The sequence below is a fragment of the Entelurus aequoreus genome, linkage group LG22, assembly GCF_033978785.1.
Source record: "Entelurus aequoreus isolate RoL-2023_Sb linkage group LG22, RoL_Eaeq_v1.1, whole genome shotgun sequence".
In the NCBI taxonomy this organism is placed as follows: Eukaryota; Metazoa; Chordata; class Actinopteri; order Syngnathiformes; family Syngnathidae; genus Entelurus; species Entelurus aequoreus.
The window spans coordinates 21,381,193-21,404,121 of NC_084752.1; the positions used below are offsets into that span (position 1 = coordinate 21,381,193).

General features: G+C 39.0%; 2 protein-coding genes across 2 annotated transcripts in view; both read right to left on the reverse strand.

Moving 5' to 3' along the window:
* tekt4 (tektin 4) overlaps positions 1 to 2,538 on the reverse strand; it is an 8,986-nt gene extending 6,448 nt beyond the window's left edge. Inside the window, exon 1 of the mRNA XM_062033597.1 lies at positions 1,790 to 2,538. Coding sequence (XP_061889581.1) covers positions 1,790 to 2,311 — 522 coding nt within the window. The 5' untranslated portion in view covers positions 2,312 to 2,538. The remainder of the gene's footprint in view (positions 1 to 1,789) is intronic.
* Positions 2,539 to 8,437: 5,899 nt separating this feature from the next.
* Positions 8,438 to 22,929, reverse strand: LOC133639285 (meteorin-like protein). Its single transcript, XM_062032494.1, has 5 exons — positions 22,608 to 22,929; positions 15,631 to 15,814; positions 15,333 to 15,558; positions 9,400 to 9,459; positions 8,438 to 9,314 (listed from the first exon to the last, which is right to left on the reverse strand). Exons 1-5 carry the CDS (start codon positions 22,697 to 22,699, stop codon positions 8,995 to 8,997), a joined length of 882 nt encoding a protein of 293 aa, XP_061888478.1. The 5' UTR covers positions 22,700 to 22,929; the 3' UTR covers positions 8,438 to 8,994.

Here is a 22,929-nt window from a genome sequence, read left to right on the forward strand (position 1 = left end):
GCTGATGTATGACATGCAGCGAGTATGTGAGGAGACAAATACATTATAAATAACTTAGGCGGGTACTTTTAGATATTAATAACAAGATGGGATTGTTGGACATAAGCAGGTTTCACTGAAATGTGTTCATTTAAACAGAAACACCATGAAAAACTACTGTAATATACAGTCGTGGTCAAAAGTTTACATACACTTGTAAAGAACATGATGTCACGACTGTCTTGAGTTTACAATAATTTCTACAACTCTTTATTTTTTTTTGTGATAAAGTGATTGGAGCACATACTTGTTGGTCACAAAAACATTCATGATGTTTGGTTCTTTTATGAATGTATTATGGGTCTACTGAAAATGTGACCAAATCTGCTGGGTGAAAAGTGTACATACAGCAATGTTAATATTTGGTTACATGTCCCTTGGCAAGTTTCACTGCAATAAGGAGCTTTTGGTAGCCACCCACAAGCTTCTGGCAAGCTTCTGGTTGAATTTTTGACCACTCCTCTTGACAAAATTGGTGCAGTTCAGCTAAATTTGTTGGTTTTCTGACATGGACTTGTTTCTTCAGCATTGTCCACACGTTTAAGTCAGGACTTTGGGAAGGCCATTCTAAAACCTTAATTCTAGCCTGATTTAGCCATTCCTTTACCACTTTTGACGTGTGTTTGGGGTCATTGTCCTGTTGGAACACCCAACTGCGCCCAAGACCCAACCTCCGGGCTGATGATTTTAGGTTGTCCTGAAGAATTTGAAGGTAATCCTCATTTTTTCATTGTCCCATTTACTCTCTGTAAAGCACCAGTTCCATTGGCAGCAAAACAGGCCCAGATCATAATACTACCACCACCATGCTTGGTGGTAGGAATGGTGTTCCTGGGATTAAAGACCTCACATTTTCTCCTCTAAACATATTGCTGGGCATTGTGGCCAAACAGCTCAATTTGTGTTTCATCTGACCTCAGAACTTTCCTCCAGAAGGTCTTATCTTTGTCCATGTGGTGTCAGATGAAACAAAAATTGAGCTGATTGGCCACAATACCCAGCAATATGTTTGGAGGAGAAAAGGTGTGGCTTTTAATCCCAGGAACACCATTCCCATCGTCAAGCATGGTGGTGGTAGTATTATGCCAATTGAACTGGTGCTTTAAATGGGACAATGAAACATGAGGATTACCTCCAAATTCTTGGACAACCTAGAATAATCAGCCCTTAGGTTGGGTCTTGGGCGCAGTTGGGTGTCCCAACAGGACAATGACCCCAAACACACGTCAAAGTGATAAAGGAATCAGGCTAAAATTAAGGTTTTAAAATGGCCTTCCCAAAGTCCTGACTTAAACGTGTGAACAATGCTGAAGAAACAAGTCCATGTCAGAAAACCAACACATTTAGCTGAACTGCACCAATTTTGTCAAGAGGAGTGGTCAAAACTTCACCCAGAAGCTTGTGGATGGCTACCAAAAGCGCCTTATTGCAGTGAAACTTGCCAAAGGACATGCAACCAAATATTAACATTGCTGTATGTATACTTTTGACCCAGCAGATTTGGTCACATTTTCAGTAGACCCATAATGAATTCATAAAAGAACCAAACTTCATGAATGTTTTTTGTGAGCAACAAGTATGTGCTCCAATCACTCTATCACAAAAAAAAAAAAAGAATTGTAGAAAGTATTGGAAACTCAAGACAGCCATGACATTATGTTCTTTACCAGTGTATGTAAACTTTTGACATAATGCATAATACAAATGAATAAGTTGCTATTATGCTTGCACATCTCCAATAAATGATCACCTTGATGAGTTCCTCCTCCACGCAGTCCCGGACCAGGTCAGGCCCGAGTCTGCGGCTCCTGCAGGTGAGGTTATCGGCCGCGATGGCATACGGCGTCTCGGTGGCGTCCAGCGCCTTCTCCAGCCGCAGCTTCAGCGCCTGCAGGGCCTCGATGTCGGCCACCAGGCGGCCGATGTGCTCCTGCAGCTCGGACTTCCAGCGGTGGATGTCCTGGAGCCTCTCCCCCAGCAGGCGGCTGCCGCTGGTCTGCGTCTTCACGGTCGTGTTCTCCGTCTTCTGGCAGAGGACGCGGGACTCTTCCTGGATGCTGCGGGCCGAGTGCTGGTCGGCGCCGGCCTGCTGGAGGAGGCTGCGGTAGCTGGAGAACCAGTCGGCTGGGGTGTACTTAGCGGAGCGGAAGCCCGGGATAACTAGCGGCGGCGCGGCCTCCAGCTCTAACGGGGCCCCTTCGTCCTCCAGGAGCCCCGGAGTCGCCGCTCGACTGTCATACTGCGGCTTCGACACTAACACCTCCGAGCTCATTTTCTTACAACGACAACTACAAACAATTACAAAACAACAATAGTTATAAGAGCAAACATGAATAGTGCGGCCAACAATATGTTGACGCGTTGCTAGGATACAGCAGCGGTCACGTGACCCAGGAAGACACGTGCACACTTAATCCAAATAATACATGACTTTGCTAAATATTTTCTGACCTGATGGCCTTTTTCTTTTGGTTGTCGGCGGCCATTGTTTCGCTTGGCAACAACAACAAAAATGTAATTAAATAGCAGACACTTAATCCCTCATTTATATTTGCTATGACGTAATATGTTGTAATGGAGATGACACACTTGTCTTCCTTAACACGACATTACGCTCCTAATTTAAAGTCTTTGAAGTATTGTACCCGCTTGAACCCACGTTTGTACACGATTTACACGCATCATGCATGTAATGTGTAATATTAATCAGTGTGTGTGTGACAATCATTGGTACTTTAAATTTTAAACACGCATTTTCTAAACAAGTACAACATAAGCAGTGATACAAATTCAACACCAGAGGGCGCCCTTACACACCGCATAAGCGAAATCAACTTCCGGTAAGCCAGAGGTGTCAAAGTTGTTTTCACTGAGGGCCACATCACAGTTATGTTTGGCTCCATAAGGGCGACTTCTAACAGTGAATAAAATTATTACACATTTTTTTATGCATTTTATTAGATTTTTTAAAAACTAAAATGTCCAAAAATTATGGTAAATTGCAAGAATTCCACCTCAAAATGTAGTGTATATTACTGTAAACGAAAAAACTGTACGGCTGTTTTTATGGTTTAAAAAAGGCAGCTCAGTTGACAGAATTTTACTGTAAAATTGACATTTGTTTTTTTACTGTAAATAAAAAAACCCTGCAAATGTACAGTCAAATTTTACTCTAAAATTTACATTTGTTTTTTTACTGTAAATAAAAAAAACCTGCAAATTTATAGTAAAGTTTAACTGTAAAATTTACTTATTTTTTTTACTGTATATAAAAAAAGCAAATTTACAGTAACATTTTGGCACCTGAGCCGCTTTTTTTTTATAATTTTTTTTTTTACCACCTCAAAATGTAGTGTATATTACTGTAAATGAAAAAACTGTACGGCTGTTTTTATGGTTTAAAAAAGGCAGCTCAGTTGACAGAATTTTACTGTAAAATTGACATTTGTTTTTTTTACTGTAAATTAAAAAAAACCTGCAAATTTACAGTAACATTTTACTCTAAAATGTACATGTTTTTACTGTAAATAAAAAAAACTGCAAATTTAGAGTAACATTTAACTGTAAAATTGACCTTTTTTTTAACTGTATATAAACAAAAGCAAATTTACAGTAAAATTTTGGCACCTGAGCCGCTTTTTATTTATTTTTATTTTTTTTACCACCTCAAAATTTAGTGTATATTACTGTAAATGAAAAAACAGTACGGCTGTTTTTATGGTTTAAAAAAGGCAGCTCAGTTGCCAGAATTTTACTGTAAAATTTACATTTGTTTTTTACTGTAAATTAAAAAAAACCTGCAAATTTACAGTAAAATGTAACTGTAAAATTTACATTATTTTTCTTTACTGTAAATAAAAAAAAAAGCAAATTTGTCATACCACATCATCTGTCTGGTAGAGGAAGTGTTAGAGCGGGGTCAGCAACCCGTGGCTCTCGAGACGCATGCGGCTCTTTAGTGCCGCCCTAGTGGCTCCCTGGAGGATGGGGGAAAAATTAAATTTTTTTGTTTTAGTATGTCTTTTGTTTGAGGACAAACATGACACAAACCTTCCCAATTGTTAGAAATGTTTAATATGTTTGTGTGTATGCTTCACTGATGAGAGTATTTGGTGAACATCGTTTTGTCCTACTAATTTCGGCGGTTCTAGAACTCACCATAGTGTGGACTGTGACGCAAGAGTTTGTTTGCATGTAAAATCTTCCACTCCTTTTTTGTCTCATTTTGTCCACCAAACGTTTTAAGCTGTGCGTGAGTGAATGCACAAATGTGAACTTTGTTGATGTTATTGACTTGTGTGGAGTGCTAAATCAGGCATAATTGGTCAGTGCATGACTGCAAGCTAATTAATGCTAACATGCTATTTAGGCTAGCTGTATGTACATATTGCATAATTATGCCTCGTTTGTAGCATATTTGAACTCATTTTCCTTTACTTATGTCCTCTGTGTATTTAATTTATACTTGCATGTCTCATGACACATTATCTGTGTGTAATATTGGCTGCACTTCTGATAGTTGTTTGTGTGCCATGTTGTTCCAGACCACAGCAAACATCACCTAGCTTGCCAAAGATTGTAATAAATCTATTAAGAGAAGACAGCCTTAACTTGGACACTCACATCTATACCTTTGGCCATTAAAATCCAGTAATTTCCAGGAGTTATCTCACCTTCTGAGTAGCCTCTGATTTACTAATGTTTTCTAATGTTGTAAAAATGTGTAGAATAAATATAAAATTCCAACATTTCTGTCAATGAAGATTTATGATCAGCCTGCGACACAGTCATTTTGATAGTGGGCTATGATAGCTAAAATAGACACTTACATCATGTGTTGTCTTCATTATAACACTTATATAAGACTTTTAAAGTAATCTTGATAGTAGGCTATTATAGCTAATATAGACACTTACATCATGTGTTGCCTTCATTATAACACTTATATAAGACTTTTAAAGTAATCTTGATAGTAGGCTATTATAGCTAATATAGACACATCATGTGTTGCCTTCATTATAACACTTATATAAGACTTTTAAAGTCATTTTATAGTAGGCTATTATAGCTAATATAGACACTTACATCATGTGTTGCCTTCATTATAACACTCATGTAAGACATTTAGTCATTTTGATTGTAGGCTATTATAGCTAATATAGACACTTACATCATGTGTTATATTCATTATAACACTTATATAATACTTTTAAAGTAATTTGGTAGTAGGCTATGATAGCTAATATAGACACTTACATCATGTGTTGTCTTCAGTCTAACACTTATACAACACTTTTAAAGTCATTTTGATAGTAGGGTATTATAGATAATATAGACATGTACACCATGTGTTGCCTTCATTATAACACTTATATAAGACTTTTAAAGTCATTTTGATAGTAGGCTATTTTAGCTAATATAGACACTTACGTCATGCGTTGTCTTCATTATAACACTTATATAAAACTTTTAAAGTCATTTTGATAGTAGGCTATGATAGCTAATATAGACACTTACATCATGTGTTGTCTTAATTATAACACTTATATAAGACTTTTAAAGTCATCTTGATAGTAGGCTATTATAGCTATTATAGACACTTACATCATGTGTTGCCTTTGTTATAACACTTATATAAGACTTTTAAAGTCATTTTGATAGTAGGCCATTATAGCTTATATAGACACTTACATCATGTGTTGTCTTCAGTATAACACTTATACAACACTTTTAAAGTCATTTTTGATAGTAGGCTATTATAGATAATATAGACACTTACATTATGTAGTGTCTTCATTATCACACTTACAGTATATAAGACTTTGAAAGTCATTTTGATAGTAGACTAATACAACTAATATAGACACATCATGTATTGCCTTCATTATAACACTTATATAAGACTTTTAAAGTCATTTTGATAGTAGGCTATTTTAGCTAATATAGACACTTACGTCATGCGTTGTTTTCATTATAAGACTTATATACGGCTTTTAATTTTTTGCCGCTCCAGACAAATTTATTTTCGGCCTAAGATGGCTCTTTCAACATGTTGGGTTGCAGACCCCTGTGCTCGGGCATGGATGGTCTCACTGGTGTTTAATGATTTCTGCAAAGCGATAGACCAAACACTTGTGGCGCTAGCTGGCAAACAAAAACGATTATCAGGCTGCTTCTGGCCTCGGCAGTCTATAATATCACACAGTATCGCAGTACACGTTTACAGCACTAGCGCCAACACCGAGTTAATTACGTGCATCTGTCTTCCTGCGCTACTTTGGTCCTGCTGTGGCAACCAGACATATTTACAGCCGGAAATATTTTTGCCACCTTTTAAAAGTGCTGACCCCGCCCTGGCCTGGACGGTGCATGATGAAATAGCACGACGGTGGCGGCGGAGAGCGTGCACTGATATTTTCCTTTGGTTCAGCCATTCCCCAGACTCCAGCTGACCACACAGCTGCGCTTCTCACATACTGCACGTCAAACTGTTTCCACGTCTCACACACACCAGAAGGTTAACAGTAGGAACCCCTGAGCGGAGGGATAAGTGTGTCCCGAATTAGCGGGGATGCCAAGGAGAGCATGGGCTCGTTGCCAGGCGGGAGCTTGCCAAGGGTGGTGCTTGGCTCTCTGCTGGCATGTGGGCAACGCGCAAGACACGTGTGCAATGGTCTTCTTCAACGCCGAGCCAAGACTAACACATACACGCCTGAACATGAAGCCGGATAGTGTGTGTGCAAAGGGGGGGTTCTTATTTTTAGATAATCCCCATCTTCAGGGCCTTTCTGCAACCTTCAAGCTGTTATGTCTATTCTTGGTGTGTTGCCTTCACTGTCTTACCGTGTCAGCTCTTTTGGAATATTTGACTAGATTAAATGTCTTTGGAAGGGCTTGGTTAAAACATATTTCAATACATATACTACTTCTTATCCTTCTCAGGGTCAAGGGGAAGCTGGAGCCTATCCCAGCCGACTCTGGGCGAGAGGCACCAGTGTACTCAGTTGTAATACACTGTTCAACCACTTGTGGCAGTAATGACCTTATCAAACAAATAGAAGAAGTCTGGAGCAAAAGACATAGGGAAGTTTCTTTAGCGCAAAAATTATGATGGAATTGGTGAAGCTGTATTTTCATTTGCACCTAAAGTTTATTTAAGAAACATTATTAATTCAGTTGTTTGAATGTATTTATTTTAACACTGCATAGTTGTATGTAAATGTTTCATCAATTTCTTAGTCCCTTCTTTTGCAATATTATTTATTTTTGAAATCAGCCTGACAATCTTTTTGATTAGTACATACTTTCATTTCATTTGACAAGGTTTATCCTGTTAAACTGTAAGTAGGTTAGTTATAATTATTGATTACAAATTAAAATCAAGAGTAAGATGACACATTTAGGGTTAATATATGTGTGGGCCCCTCTGTAGTGGAGAAAAACGGGCCCCGAGGTCAAAAAGGTTAAGAAGCCCTGCCCCGGACCAGCGCTTCTTAACCATTGTTGGGCAAAATGATCAGTTTCTCAGCTGAGGTCCATATGAGCCGCAGCAGTACTCCGTTGTAATACACTTTTCTACCACTTGTGGCAGTAAGGACAATATGAAACAGAAGTCTGGAGCTAAAGACAAGTTTTTTTAGCACAAAAAATATGACTAAAGTGGTGAAGCTGTGTTTTTATTTTTAGTCAGTTCATAAACATGTATTATTTATTAAGTGACTTATAATTTATTTTAGCGCTGCTTAAGTGGAAGTATACTACATTTTTTATGAGTCGCTTCTTTTGGTTTTAATATCGTTTGACAAAGTGTATCTTGTTTAACTCAAAGTAGGTTAAATATGATTAAACTACATTAATTTAGTGTTAATATTTGAGTGGGTCCTGGGCCCCACTGTAGTGGGAAAAGTTGGGTCCTGAGGTCAAAAAGATTAAGAAGCCCTGCCCTAGACTGGTCATGTATAGACAAATTTCATGCTTCATCTGTCATTTTTTTTAAACGCTTACCCTGATCAGGGGCAATGCAGGTTGGAGCCTACCCCAGATGTCTAGACTGAAGGGCAGCTGTGTGAAGTTATTATTGGACACTTGTGTCATCCAGCCAAGGTTTCCTGTCCCATGTATACCTTTCAGGGTTGCACGAGCCTATCCCAGCTGCCTTGAAAAGCCTAATTTTTGTGAATAATTCCTTGTTCAATATTTTGCTGGGACCATCTTCTCTTTTGTGGCGAGATGATGGTTTTGTAGGGTGCTTGCACTGTAGTCCATTGTCAAGATTTCCAACTAAACCTAACAGCAGCACTTATTTGCCTGTGACTCACAAATGTACATTTTGTTGTTTAAGATGCAGAACAAAAAGCCTTAATAAACTAATATAAGTTAAAACAACATATTTTTATGCTGAGGGGAGGAAAACAGATGCGTTTAATTCAGAGATGCCAAACAGTGCAACATGCTGCTGTCACTATGCACATTTATCATTTGTATTTTAATTATCAATATGCAGATGAATGAATTCTAATAAATTGTTTCATAACAAAACTGACATGATGATGAACTCCATTTATTTTTCGGAACATGTAAAAACACCTTAGCAAACAGCAAAATATAAACAGCATATAAACTCACAGAGTTGCATAAAGTTCACTTCTGTCAGAAGATGTTTGGTTTAGAAAGCTTTTTACAAAGCAAACTTGCGTTTCAACGAGCAACCCTACAACTTAGGCCGGAAACATTTGGCACATGACTACACTTCTTTGTGGCTCAAAGCCGCTCAAGTCACGTATAAAGAGAAACACTTTTGTTGGAACTAAAAGAAACCACTTTCTCTCTGTAACAGGAGAGGAAGTCTTGGCACAGGTTGATTGTTTAAAGTGTTTTGCTGCACAGCAACAATAAATGACATCCATCCATTTGAAGATGAGCTCCATTGTCTTCACCAAGATGTCCTCTGTGCTTTCAGTCAGTGTTTACCTGACAAGGGTTCCTTCCTGCTCTTTGTGCTTCGACATATAGCCTCAGGAAGTCCTTGTAGCGAGGTGCGCAGCCAAGCCACGCCTCTCCAAAATGGACAGAGCCGGTCAAAAGGTAGTCATCTTTACCAGGTGGAATGCCGCACTGAGAGGGAACATTGACCCGCCCAGTCCAGCGGCGCACCTTGGCCCCACCTGCAGCAAACACGGCGCTCTTCTGATGGTAGAGCCGACTTAGAGATACCGATGCGACCTGAGAGTATTTATCGGTGCTTAGCAGCACGCCTTGAAAGAGGCCTCTGCCCGCTACGGAGACAACAACATGGCAGATTGACTTCATGCAACAATGTTGGCTGATATGTGTAACTGTGTGTCTAATGTTTGCATTTACCAAAGTCACTGGTGCAAACTGCCAGGAGGACCTCTTCATCTGAACAAGGTTCACATGTGACTGCCAAAAAAAGAAAGAAAAAAACATTATAATATGACACCTCACTTTCAATTGATCATCTCTGCTTGGCCGTCTAGTTCTGTCAAATGGTGGACAAATGGACAAGTGAGTGTAAAGGAAACAACACACTTCCTCCCTTTCTACCAAACTGCTTCACTCATATGGGTGGCCTACCCAACATGCCTTGCCTTGAGGGGCATCTGCTTTTGATTGACAGCCGAGAGACGATTGGCTGGCTCTTGTGCTTGACACCGAAATGACCTTTGGATTGGCCTGCTTGTTTTCTTAGGTCTGGCCGAGACAAGACGGCGGGGGGAGGGAAGCGCTTCATGTCGGGTGAAAGAGCTCAAACGGGCATTTTTTTCTTCTTCACAGCTCAAACCTGGCCTGTCACCTCCCCTCACATCACTGACTAGACGGGTCTGGGCTGAGCAGTTTAACAAGCCATTATTGGTGACAAATTGAAGACAATTGCATAATAACTGCTCTGTAAACACTGACCTGATAGCTGCTCTCATATTGACTTGTCTACAATGTGGTTAGTATTATCAACATGTGAAAAATAATCCAAGGGATTCAATACATGCTTATAGGGTGAATACTATAATGACCAGAAAATAAAACAACCTTGACTATAAAATAAATACCGTTATATTATTAGTTGAATGCAGTATATTTAAAGAAAAACATGTCAGCTTTGTGTTAGTAACACAGCTAAGGTTTTTAAGAGTGATGTAAAATATTATTACCATCATAACAAAATGTTATTTTTCCCATAACCATTTTACAACTTGACCGGTTTTGGGGCATGTTTAACTTTATTATATATACATTAAAAAACAGAACAAAAGCGCTGTACTCTGCAATGGCCCTGAAGCACTCTTATACGAATTACATGTACAACAATGTACCTTTGGATTTGTGTACGCATCATTACAGTTCTGGGGCAGGTGTTTGACTTTTGGGGCCAAAATTCAAAGTACACTTTGAATCATGGGATGATTGGGATTAATTGAAACAGACAACAGTTTTGTGTGCACACTGAGACATATATGATTTACTATCTCCTTGTTATCTTTTTAACATCCGGGCAAAAGCTAAAACATGTTTCTACACAAAAAAAACATCAGAATCTGGTAGGTTTGTAATTTCAGTCGCGATATCGATAGACATGGTCAATTTCTGGAAGTCTTCCAGTGAATTGGGGAGAGTTGCTAAGTCTGAGAATGCGTCTGAGAAGCAAGGGTTCCCAGCATGCCTTGTTGTCGCTACAATTATACATTTTGACCTTATCATGCATGTTTAAAGGGGAACTGCACTTTTGGGGGGGAATTTTGCCTATCATTCAAAAACTTTATGTGAGACAAGCACACATTAATGCTCGTCTTTTTTAATGCATTCTAACACATTCACGTTAGCAAGTCAGCGAACGAATGAGAAAATGGGATTCGCCTTATTCTGCCTATAAAGTGCTTTAAAAACATCCAAAAACCTCTATCAACATTTTATAAACACACTGTAAGTATGTATGTAATGAAGTAACAGGCACATTCATAATAACCTGTAATATTTACATATTTTGGTCATTTTAAGCATACGGCAACACATTCATTTTACAGACACATCACAACGTTCGCAACTACTACCGTATTTTTCGGACTATAAGTCGCAGTTTTTTTCATAGTTTGGCCGGGAGTGCAACTTATACTCAGGAGCGACTTATGTGTGAAATTATTAACACATTACCGTAAAATATCAAATATTATTTAGCTCATTTACGTAAGAGACTAGACGTATAAGATTTCATCGGATTTAGCGATTAGGAGTGACAGATTGTTTGGTAAACATATAGCATGTTCTATATGTTATTGTTATTTGAATGAGTCTTACCATAATATGTTACATTAACATACCAGGCACGTTCTCAGTTGGTCATATAACGTACACTTATTCAGCCTGTTGTTCACTATCCATCCATCCATTTTCTACCGCTTATTCCCTTCGGGGTCGCGGGGGGCGCTGGAGCCTATCTCAGCTACATTCTTTATTTATTTTAAATTGCCTTTCAAATGTCTATTCTTGGTGTTGGGTTTTATCAAATAAATTTCCCCAAAAAATGCGACTTATACTCCAGTGCGACTTATATATGTTTTTTTTCCTTCTTTATTATGCATTTTCGGCCGGGGCGAGTTATACTCCGAAAAATACGGTATATATTTTCCTGAAATCATCAAAAACTGTAGTAACAACTCTTGTGCCCTCTTTGCTACAGTAAAAAGATGAACAAACCCTCCAATAGAACTAATTTTTACATCAAAGTGCAATGAATTTGCAACATTATTTCCTGATAAAGTTCAAGGCATTAAAAATGCAATAATTCTTGGACAACAAATAGCTACTCTGCAGGAAGCTAGTCAAAGAGAGCTGGCACATTTGAGTCCTGTCACTGACAAAACAATTGAAGAAATCATCCACAGTCTGAGTCCATCAACATGCTGCCTTGAGGAGTTACCCAGCAGTTTGTTACCACAATTCGCTTATCTAGTTAACATCTCACTTCAGACTGGGACATTTCCAAAGGCCTTAAAACTGCTGTAATTAAGCCCCTCTTAAAGAAAAGTAGTCTCGATGCCACAGTACTGAACTACTATCGGATATTTTTGGGAAAAGTTGTGTACCGACAGCTTAGTGACTTTCTCCTGTTTAACAATGTGTTTGATACTTTCCAATCAGGCTTTAGGCCCCACCACAGCACTGAAACAGTTCTGGTCAAGGTGACGAGTGATATCCGCCTGAAAGTCTCAGTCTTGGCTCTGCTGGACCTGAGCGCTGCCTTTGACACAGTTGACCATACTGTCTTAATACAGAGGTGAGAATATCCGGTTCTGCTCTTAACTGGTTCAAGTCCTCTCGCAATCATAGGACGTACTTTGTTTAAATTAGTACTGGTAACTGTGTCTCTGACATGTGGTTCCTCAGGGTTCAATTTTGGGAAACCTTATTGTTCAACTTGTACATACTGCAACTGAGTCAGCTAATACACAGCTTTAATGTGTTTTACCACAACTACGCAGATAACACTCTGATCTATGTGTCACCGACGGGAGGTGAACGTCGGCCTGTTGATTCACTTTGTTGCTGCATTGAACAGATCAGTGTGTGGATGCAAAACTATTTTCTTCAGATAAACTCAGACAAAAGAGAAATGATTGTCTTGGCCCACAGAAGCAAACAAAAAATACTGTTAGTCACCTTGAGACACTCTTCCTGAAACCTAATATCAGTTTACAAATCTAAGGGTAATAAGGAACTCAGATTTGAACTTTAACCGTCACATTAAGTCAATAACATCAGCAGCTTTTTATCACCTGGAAACCGTTGCCAAAATCAGAAGAATAATGTCGAAATAAGACTTAGAAAGACTAATCCATGCTTTTGTCTTCAGCAGGTTAGAACACAGTATTTGCCTTCTCACTGGGCTCTCTAAACAAGCGGTAAAAAAGCTGCAGTACATCCAAAATGCTGCTGCTTGAGTCATGACTAGAACCAGGACATACAACCATATTAGTCCAGTGCTTAGGTCACTGGCTTCCTGTTGCTTAGAGAATAAACTTTATAACAGCTGTTCTTGTGTACAAATATTTTTGTGGTCTTGTGCCAAAGTACATTTCTGACATGTTAGAGGCATATGAACCATCTCGAGCTCTGAGAACTTAGGGAGTGGTCTCCTGCTGGTGTGAGACGGGCCTCAATGTTGGCAATGTTCAAATTAGGGCTGCAACTAACGATTAATTTGTTAATCGATTAATCTGTCAATTATTACTTTGATTAATCGATTAATAATCGGATAAAAGAGAAACTACATTTCTATCCTTTCCAGTATTTTATTGAAAAAAAAACAGCATACTGGCACCATACTTATTTTGATTATTGTTTCTCAGCTGATTGTACATGATGCAGTTTATAAATAAAGGTATATAAAAAAATTACAAAAAAATTACAAAAAAAAAAGCCTCTGCGCATGCGCATAGCATAGATCCAACGAATCGATGACTAAATTAATCGCCAACTATTTTTATAATCGATTTTAATCGATTAAATCGATTAGTTGTTGCAGCCCCAGTTCAAATCCAGTCTGAAAACACTTCAATTTAATTGTGCATATGACAACTGAAAGTATTTTATCAATCGCATCGATTTATTTGAATTTTATTTAATTATTGTTTTTATGATTGTACTTTGTGATTTTAATTTGAACTATAATTTTATATTTTTATTTTTTTCCTTTTAATTTTCTGTAAAGCACTTTGGATTGCCTTGTTTACAAATTGTGCTTTATTGATAAACTTGCCTTGCCCTACTTCTAATCATGGCAGACTTCATGAGAGACAACAACGGCGACTACAAATGATGATCCAGAACCTTAGATTTTTTAAACTGAATATAAGGAGGATCAACCACAAGTTTTAGAAGCTGAGTGATAAGCAGATCTGGCAATCAATTGCTAAGTGCTAAACAAGAAATACAAACTGTGAGCATAATACTCACTAACTGTACAATTTTTGCTCTTACTGGGATGCCGACTGATAGATTGTTCATATATTCCCGTTTTAGAAGAATTAATCATCAAAAATAAAAAATACATTTAAAAAAATGGGCGCAAACGAGTGTTTTTACGTGTTTTTTTCATCATCTCAACGTCCAAGTTGAATGTCAAAGTTGACCAACTTCTTGATTTGTGGCCACATCCTTCTTAAATACATCTAAAAGGCATGATTTAAAATCTAGAATGAACTTTTACCAACTCAGAGGCGATGCAGCAGCTCACCGGCTCAATATGTCAATAGATTCATTAGCTAGTTAGCTCTCTGTGATCACGGCGCCGCTAAAAGTAGTTCCCTGGCGTTAGCGCTTACAATAACAATAATCGCTAATACTTGGTTAAAATTCAGGTAACAACATGTAAATGTAATATTGTTGGCGGTTTTGGGTGTTTTTTTAGAGGGCTTTATGGACTCAATAGATGACTACCATTAGCTACAATGTGAGCCACCTCACACTTGCCATATATTCCAAAGTAGATGGCAATAAAAAAGACATGTGTTCTCTTACATATAGGTATGGTGAATCCTAGGCAAAATGCAAAAAAAGTGTTGAAAGTGTTGTTTTGCATGGACAGGGTTTACAGTTAAAGTGGTGTCGTGTACAATTAAATTATTGCTACTTTTGGTGGTAATGTGACACCCCTACTAAGAATGGTTAGTGCATTGCATCTTATTAAAACTACTGTGGCCTCCATTGATATTTGTATTACATAAGATGTATACGTGGCGGTGAAACTGGAGTAAGAATGAGTTCTTATTTGCTGAATTTTGTCATGTGGGCTGGATGGATTTGGATTTTCATATGTTACTGCGGGCCTGATGAAATACCTGCCCGGGACGGATCTGGCCTGCGGGCAGGGTGTTTGAGACGTGTTCTGGAGGGGTTGGTGCTTAAGTAGATGCGACTTTATCTACGCGAGTTCTTCCTTGGCCAATGCAGCAACTCGTCAGTTTTTGAGGAATATTTTCTGTAATCCTGCGAATCGAATATCTCCTACCATTTCCTGTATTACTTCACATAATTAAAACCGCAAAGCTAGTAGTGGCTAAAGCAATTGTGCAGTACTGTAGAAATATGAGTACAAATCCGGTGTGCTATATAAGGAAATAAACATAAGAGAGCCCATTGAAACATGTGTAAAATCAATTTCACAGCATGAAATTGAACTTAAAACACACACAAGTAGAATTAGGCACACAGACAACATGGGATTCAAACCTGGGAGGCTTTAGCAAATAGTCCAATGCAACATAATATAATTTTCTTACCAAAACCGGGCAGCAGGTGTGTGAACAAGTGCACCTCAGGACCCCGGCTGGGCACCAGCTCATACTGGAAAGCGGTGATCCTCCGGCTAATGTCCGCCTGCGGCACAGCCTCCACAAACAGAGCTCCATCAGCGTGGCTAAAACAGCGCACGCTTCCCTCAGGCTGTTCACTTTCGGCCATCAGCAGCTTCAAATCACCAGCTCGATCCAAATACAGATGTGAACCCTTCATGATACATGTGTTTAATAAAGCGCTGGGTAAAATAACTGAGGTTTCTGTCCAAATTAAAGACATTACCTGCGAGTGAGGCAGGGGCTTGATGCAAACATGGAGACCCTCCATGTGTCCAGGTGAGGGTTCTGTGTTTGGACGTAGGTTGACGATGATGGCTCCAGTCGGGTACAGCCACTCCAGAGAGCCCTGGGAACAACGTAAGTAGACCTGCTCTACATCTCTGCGATGAGACTCGTGGCTCAGACCACTGTAAGAAAAATAATACACTTGTTTATAAAGATCATCATTGTTCAACCAAACTAAAAGCCTTCTCTAATTTACTGATGCGGTCGATGTGCACAAGATACTTCATCACCCACAAGTTATGGAGGGTTATTAAGTCGTTAAAAGACAGATAAAGTTCAATGTGCCACGTGTGATGTTCCCGCCTCCCATGCTTTACAACTTTAGGAGGTGGAGGAGCTATCAAAGACTACATATGGCTTTATTTACTCAAGATAGGAACTGGAGATTAGACATTCCAGTCAGTTGTGAGCCTGTGCATTACATTTCAACAAACAAGATAAAAAAAACTGCTAAATGCTATTTTCTGCATTTCTTTGGAATAAATAAGAATGAAGATGTGTTCATTTTACTGGAAACAAGCACGATAGACGCAAACTATGACAGTTCCTGAAAGTCGAATCTCCTAAGTGTATGAAGGATTATTGGTTTAAACCAAGGGTTTCCAAAGTGTGGTCTACGGCCCATTTGTGACCCGCAGCTTGTATTTCTTATTGTCATATCCTGCAGATAAAATTAGCACTGCCCGGAATACTGAATCACACAGAAAACAAAGAAAAACTGGTATGGTAGGGAGCCCCCAAAAATGAAACTTACAAACCGGACTATATCAGTGATTCTCAAACTGTGGTACTAGTGTTACCCATGTTCCATCATGGTAAGCTAAATAATCTTTAAAAAAAGTTAAAGTACCACTGATAGTCACACACACTAGGTGTGGTGAAATTACCCTCTGCATTTGATCCATCCCCTTGTTCCACCCCCTGGGAGGTGAGGGGAGCAGTGAGCAGCAGCGATGGCCGCGCTCAGGAATCATTTTGGTGATTTAACCCCCAATTCCAACCCTTGATGCTGAGTGGGGAGGTAATGGTTCCCATTTTTATAGTCTTTGGTACGACTCGGCCAAGGGTTGAACTCACGACCTACCAACCTCAGGGTGGACACTCTAACCACAAGGCCACTGAGCAGGTTGTAATGTTACAGTGGCCAAAATATTAAATATACTTGTTAAATAAAACATCTGCCTTGTTTTTAATGAATATTTAGGCCTGCTACGCTACAGTATTTTAATATTGGTCATTGTAGTAGTACTTGAAGAGCCAAGTGTTTTCTGAAGTGGTATTTGGTAAAATTTTTTTTTTAAAAAGCATGAGTACTTTAAAAGTTATGTATTCATATTTTCTGCAATATTTCATACGTAGATACACTAATGCAGGGGTGGGCAATTAATTTTTACCGGGGGCCGCATGAGCTACCCGAGCACTGCTGGAGGGCCACATCGACAATATTTCAATTAAATTTTGCTCAATATTATTTTTGATATATACCGTAAGATAAATAATAATAATAATAATAATAATAGTAATACTTCAACATAGTGTGTGTAACAGCATTCCATGACTAATATATATACATTAACATTAATAATAAATGACAGTAAAATAAGCACACGTATGACTGAGGAGTCATAGTGTAACTGTGTGTGGTGTTTGAGTTGTCCGACTTTTTGTGTGGCCTTAAACGCACCAGTGGTTTAGTGCTATGCGTGTTGGTGGCAGATGACAAGTTGGTTTTGACCTGGTTTGTACGGCAGAAAATGACTAGTTTTTCGAGATATAATTGTTTTACTCATGTTTTTGGTGTGGTTATGTCCGAATATAAACAGTTTTGTTCAATAAAGTGATCGATATAATTCCTGTCCTCGAAGCATCTCGATAGACGTTACAATAATTGAACGGTGTTCAATTGAACGGTGTTGACGAACACCGTTAGGGCCGCTTGTTGTCACTGTCACTCAAAGTTGCATTGCAAAATTCCATAGAATAAATATGTTTATTTTGTCTAGAATTCAGATGGTATTTGATTTGGTGCGCGGCATATACTTGCTGCGCGCAGCGGACGCATGAGCAGTGCGCAATTGCGCAGGCACGCACCTTAGGTGAGGGGACGTTGCTTTGCAGTTCATGTGTTGTTGAAAACACGGCATTCTTCATCAACTTTTCTCTTTTTGGCGTCTCGGGTGTAAACCGTGCATCACTTGTCGCTGCATGTGCACCTTCACTCGCAGGTTACACACGGACACACGCCCATAAATAATACTTTTCAAAATAAAAGCAGCACAGTTGTATTGCGCGCAGGACATAGATGTTTTTTCAACTTTATTTTGTAATTGCAGTTGTTCACATTCACTCACAATCACGCATACGTCCACACGGAAGTAATACAAATAACGATTTTCAAAACAAAAGCAGCACCGTTGTATTGCACACTCGACATAGATAGTTTTTTAAATTTATTTTGTAATTTATAATTGGCCTCACGCGGGCCGGACAGGGACGCACAAAGGGCCGGATGCGGCCCGCGGGCCGCAGAATGCCCAGGTCTGCACTAATGGTAGCTTTTTTGGTCCAACTTTCCATGCTTAAATACATCTGTTATTGCTAGCTACTCATGTAATAGGACTACGTGCAATAACAGCAGCACTTTAACTCACTAGGCCAAAGAAGATGTGTATTTTCTACCTTCAGCACAATTATATGCAATAATTTAGCACTTCTCCATCTGCCTTATGCACTTTAACTACTATGGTCACTTTGTTCCTGATCTGCCCTGATCTTAGGTCATCAACCTGCTGCGGACCGGGACTACAGACGGAACCTAGCTTTTGGCTACGATTTGGCACCTTTAGATTTTATATGTTTATTAATGTGCATTTATTTTAGCTAAGTACCGTGTGGCTTGTTGAAGGGTGGACTAGCAAAGTAAGATTTTCATGGTAAGGCAAACTGTCTGTTTAACTGTGCATATGACAATAAACTATCTTGAATCCTGAATTGTCTCGTGTAACAAAGATGTAACAAATATAGCAAATGGCGACTTCGTATCAGGAGTTCTATAATACATCTATGATCAAGCTTATTGGTGTGTCTGGTGGGACTGGCGAAAGTTACCGTATTTTTCGGAGTATAAGTCGCACCCACCGAAAATGCATAATAAAGAAGGAAAAAAACATATATGTCGCACTGGAGTATAAGTCGCATTTTTTGGGGAAATGTATTTAATAAAACCCAACACCAAGGATAGACATTTGAAAGGCAATTTAAAATGAATAAAGAATAGTGAACAACAGGCTGAATAAGTGTACGTTATATGACGCATAAATAACCAACTGAGAATGTGCCGGGTATGTTAAAGTAACATATTATGGTAAGAGTCATTGAAATAACTATAACATATAGAACATGCTATACGTTTACCAAACAATCTGTCACTCCTAATTGCTAAATCCGATGAAATCTTATACATCCGATGAAATCTTATATGTCTAGTCCAGTGGTTCTCAACCTGGGTTCGATCGAACCCTAGGGGTTCGGTGAGTCAGGCTTAGGGGTTCGGCGGAGGTCAAAACACCCGACTCATCGTGTAAATAAAAACTTCTCCCTATCGGCGTATTACGGATACGGCAACAGACGAAGTCAGACTGATTTGCAGGTGTTTAATTTGTTGTGAGTTTATGCACTGTTTTGGTTTTGTTGTTTGAACAAGGTGATGTTCATGCACGGTTCGTTTTGTGCACCAGTAAAAAAACATGGTAACACTTTAGTATGAGGAACATATTCACCACTGATTAGTTGCTTATTAACATGCAAATTAGTAACATATTGGCTCTTAACTAGTCATTATTACCGTATTTTCCGCACTATAAGGTGCACCGGATTATAAGGCGCACCTTCAATGAATGGCCTATTTTAAAACGTTGTTCATATATAAGGCGCACCGCATTATAAGGCGCATGGAATAGACGCTACAGTAGAGGCTGGGGTTACGTTATGCATCCCGTAGTTGCGACACCTGTTGTGGCTCAATATTGGTCCATATATAAGGCGCACCGGATTATAAGGCGCACTGTCAGCTTTTGAGAAAATTGGAGGTTTTTAGGTGCGCCTTATAGTGCGGAAAATACGGTAAGTACTTATTAATGCCTTATTCGGCATTACCTTATTATAACCCTAACCCTCTAACCCTGGCCCTAACCAAATAACCCTAACCAAATAACTCTAAATTAAGTATTACGGCCGGGTTAGATTAGTAAAGTGCAATTTTAAATTTCCTGCGAAACATTCTGCTGAAAACGTCTCGGTATGATGACGTTTGCGCGTGACGTCACGGATTGTGCGGACAAATTGGGACACCATTGTGGCCAGCTATTAAGTCGTCTGTTTTCATCGCAAAATTCCACAGTATTCTGGACATCTGTGTTGGTGAATCTTTTGCAATTTGTTTAATGAACAATGAAAACATCAAAAAAGAAAGCTGTAGGTGGGATCGGTGTATTAGCGGCCGGCTGCAGCAACACAACCAGGAGGACTTTGAGTTGGATAGCAGACGCGCTACCGTGAGTACAGCTTTGGCTTCCAAACATTTGATCGCTTGCCCGTACGTGCGTGCCGCTATGTGCATGTCACAAACGGAACTTTGGGGAAATATATGTGCTGTATGAACTTTACGGAGGTGAACGGTACTTTAGGCTGTGGGATTGAGTGTGTTGTGCGGGTGTTTGATATGTATTGGCGGGTTATATGGACGGGAGGGGGGAGGTGTTTGTTATGCGGATTAATTTGTGGCATATTAAATATAAGCCTGGTTGTGTTGTGGCTAATAGAGTATGTATATGTCTTGTGTTTATTTACAATTTTAGTCATTCCCAGCTGAATATCAGGTCCCACCCGCCTCTCACAGCATCTTCCCTATCTGAATCGCTTCCACTGCCCTCTAGTCCTTCACTCTCATTTTCCTCATCCACGAATCTTTCATCCTCGCTCAAATTAATGGGGAAATCGTCGCTTTCTCGGTCCGAATCGCTCTCGCTGCTTGTGGCCATGATTGTAAACAATGTGCAGATATGAGGAGCTCTTCAACCTGTGACGTCACGCTACTTCCGATACAGGCAAGGCTTTTTTATCAGCGACCAAAAGTTGCAAACTTTATCGTCGATGTTCTCTACTAAATCCTTTCAGCAAAAATATGGCAATGTCGCGAAATGATCAAGTATGACACAGAATGGATCTGCTATCCCCGTTTAAATAAGAAAATTTCATTTCAGTAGGCCTTTAAGAACCACTGTTTTAGTTTCTTATGTGAATGAGCTAAAAATATTATTTGATATTTTACGGTAATGTGTTAATAATTCCACACATAAGTCGCTCCTGAGTATAAGTCGCACCACTGGCAAACTATGAAAAAAACTGCGACTTATAGTCCGAAAAATACGGTGGGTTATAAATTATTTAATGTCTCTGTGCAAACGTGTCACGGACCGGTGGTTGGGGATCTCTGCCCTAAAATACATGTCAATCATTTTTTGCCAGAATGTACACGTTTACAAGGTTTGCTACTTTTTTTTACTAAGTACGTTAAAGCTCTCAAAAAGACAATTTAGTCGTAGAGACATAAACAAATAAATTGATTTGCGCATGTTTAAGGAATTGAAATATGAAGCATATCAAAGTGAAAAGAGAGACCGGGTTACCTCTCCTCTTACCACACATTCGTGTACATCATATACACCAGGGGTGTCCAAACTTTTTCCACTGAGGGCCGCACACGGAAAAATTTAAGCATGCGGGGGCCATTTTGATATTTTTCATTTTCAACCCTTAACAAAATATATGGATTTTTTTTTTTAACCTTTAGGGCTCCCGGGGACCATAAAGGGTCTCAGTCATTAAAATGTTAAAAATAAGTCAAATTATTATTATTTTTTATTTAACGCTTACAGTAAATCTCTATATCAACTTCAGGTTGATATAAAGTGAAAAAAAAAAAAAAAAGGTTTTTTGCCTTTTCTGTCAAAGACAACTTTGTTTTTTATAGTAAAACTGAAATATGCAGTATTTAGTAATTAGAGCCCTAAAAGATCAATAATGCAGGACACCATTGATTTTAATTCTTTAATATTTTTGAGTAATCACAGTGAAAAGTAAAAAAAAATCCTACTAAATATATTTGGGATCCAAAAGGTCCCCCACTCATAAAGTGATACATTTTTATTAGTATTTTTTTTACTTTTAACACTTAAATTACGAGATCAACTTCAGATATATCTGTCGATTTTACGTTTGAACTATTATTTTGTTTGTATTATGCTCTTTTGTCAAATAAAACTTTGATGTTTTTTTATGGCAACCACACAATATATGCAATATTTTTTCCACATAAAACATTTTAAAGTGATATTTTTTAAGTAATAATTCATTATAACATTTTTTTTTTTTTTTTTAGCAATGGCAAAAAAAATAAAAATAAACAAAGACAAAAGAAAAAAAACAGCCTGCATGGCAGCTTTGTGTCAACGTTGCAACTTTTTCTTGTTAGATTTCACCTCATTCCACTTTTTTAAAATGTTTTTTTTAAATTTTTGCAATATTATCAATTTTGCAATTTTTGCAGAATGTGTGGCGGGCCGGTAAACAATTAGCTGCGGGCCGCAAATGGCCCCCGGGCCGCACTTTGGACACCCCTGATTTATACACAAATTATATTTTCCATTATGTGTTTAAATGTTCCTATCGCGCGCCAAAATGTAGCGTAGGAGACAAAAGAAGTGTTTTTTTTTTTTTTTTTAAACGGCCCGTCCTTTGTTGGCCGCCAACTTCTCCATAACGGAACACTTTGAAGACAAGTTTCGCTCGAAAGGAACACGTAGCTCGACAACAAAAGGTAGAAGTTTGTAAATGTTTGTTGCGCTCCATCCTCACCTTCCTCGCCAGCTGCACTCGTCGCTGGAGTACTGCGTGATGGCGGGGCACACCAACACCCACATCACCCACTGCACTGCCCACGGCCACATCGTGCTGCAAAGAACCGGTATCCGCGTAATGGTGTGACGGACCTGCGGAGCCTACATGGCGGGTTAGGCCGAGGCCCGGACTCCGTGTGAGCGGTATAAAAAAAACCCAAAAATGACGAAGTTCGTCTAGGAACTTTTTGTCGACCTAGGATGTGTGCGAGCGCCACGGGGCTGTTTAAATAGCACCCACTGTACGTGCACTGCGGGCGCGTGCCAGGAAACTGGCTGGA

What these genes read in the sequence shown, in the direction of transcription:
- LOC133639285 (XM_062032494.1), bottom strand. Translation starts at nt 22,699, where the DNA reads ATGTGGCCGTGGGCAGTGCAGTGGGTGATGTGGGTGTTGGTGTGCCCC. An exon ending in GAGTGCAGCTGGCGAGGAAG is followed by an intron (nt 15,815 to 22,607) that starts GTGAGGATGGAG and finishes TTTTTCTTACAG; the next exon opens with TGGTCTGAGCCACGAGTCTC. An exon ending in ACACCTGCTGCCCGGTTTTG is followed by an intron (nt 9,460 to 15,332) that starts GTAAGAAAATTA and finishes TTTTTTTGGCAG; the next exon opens with TCACATGTGAACCTTGTTCA.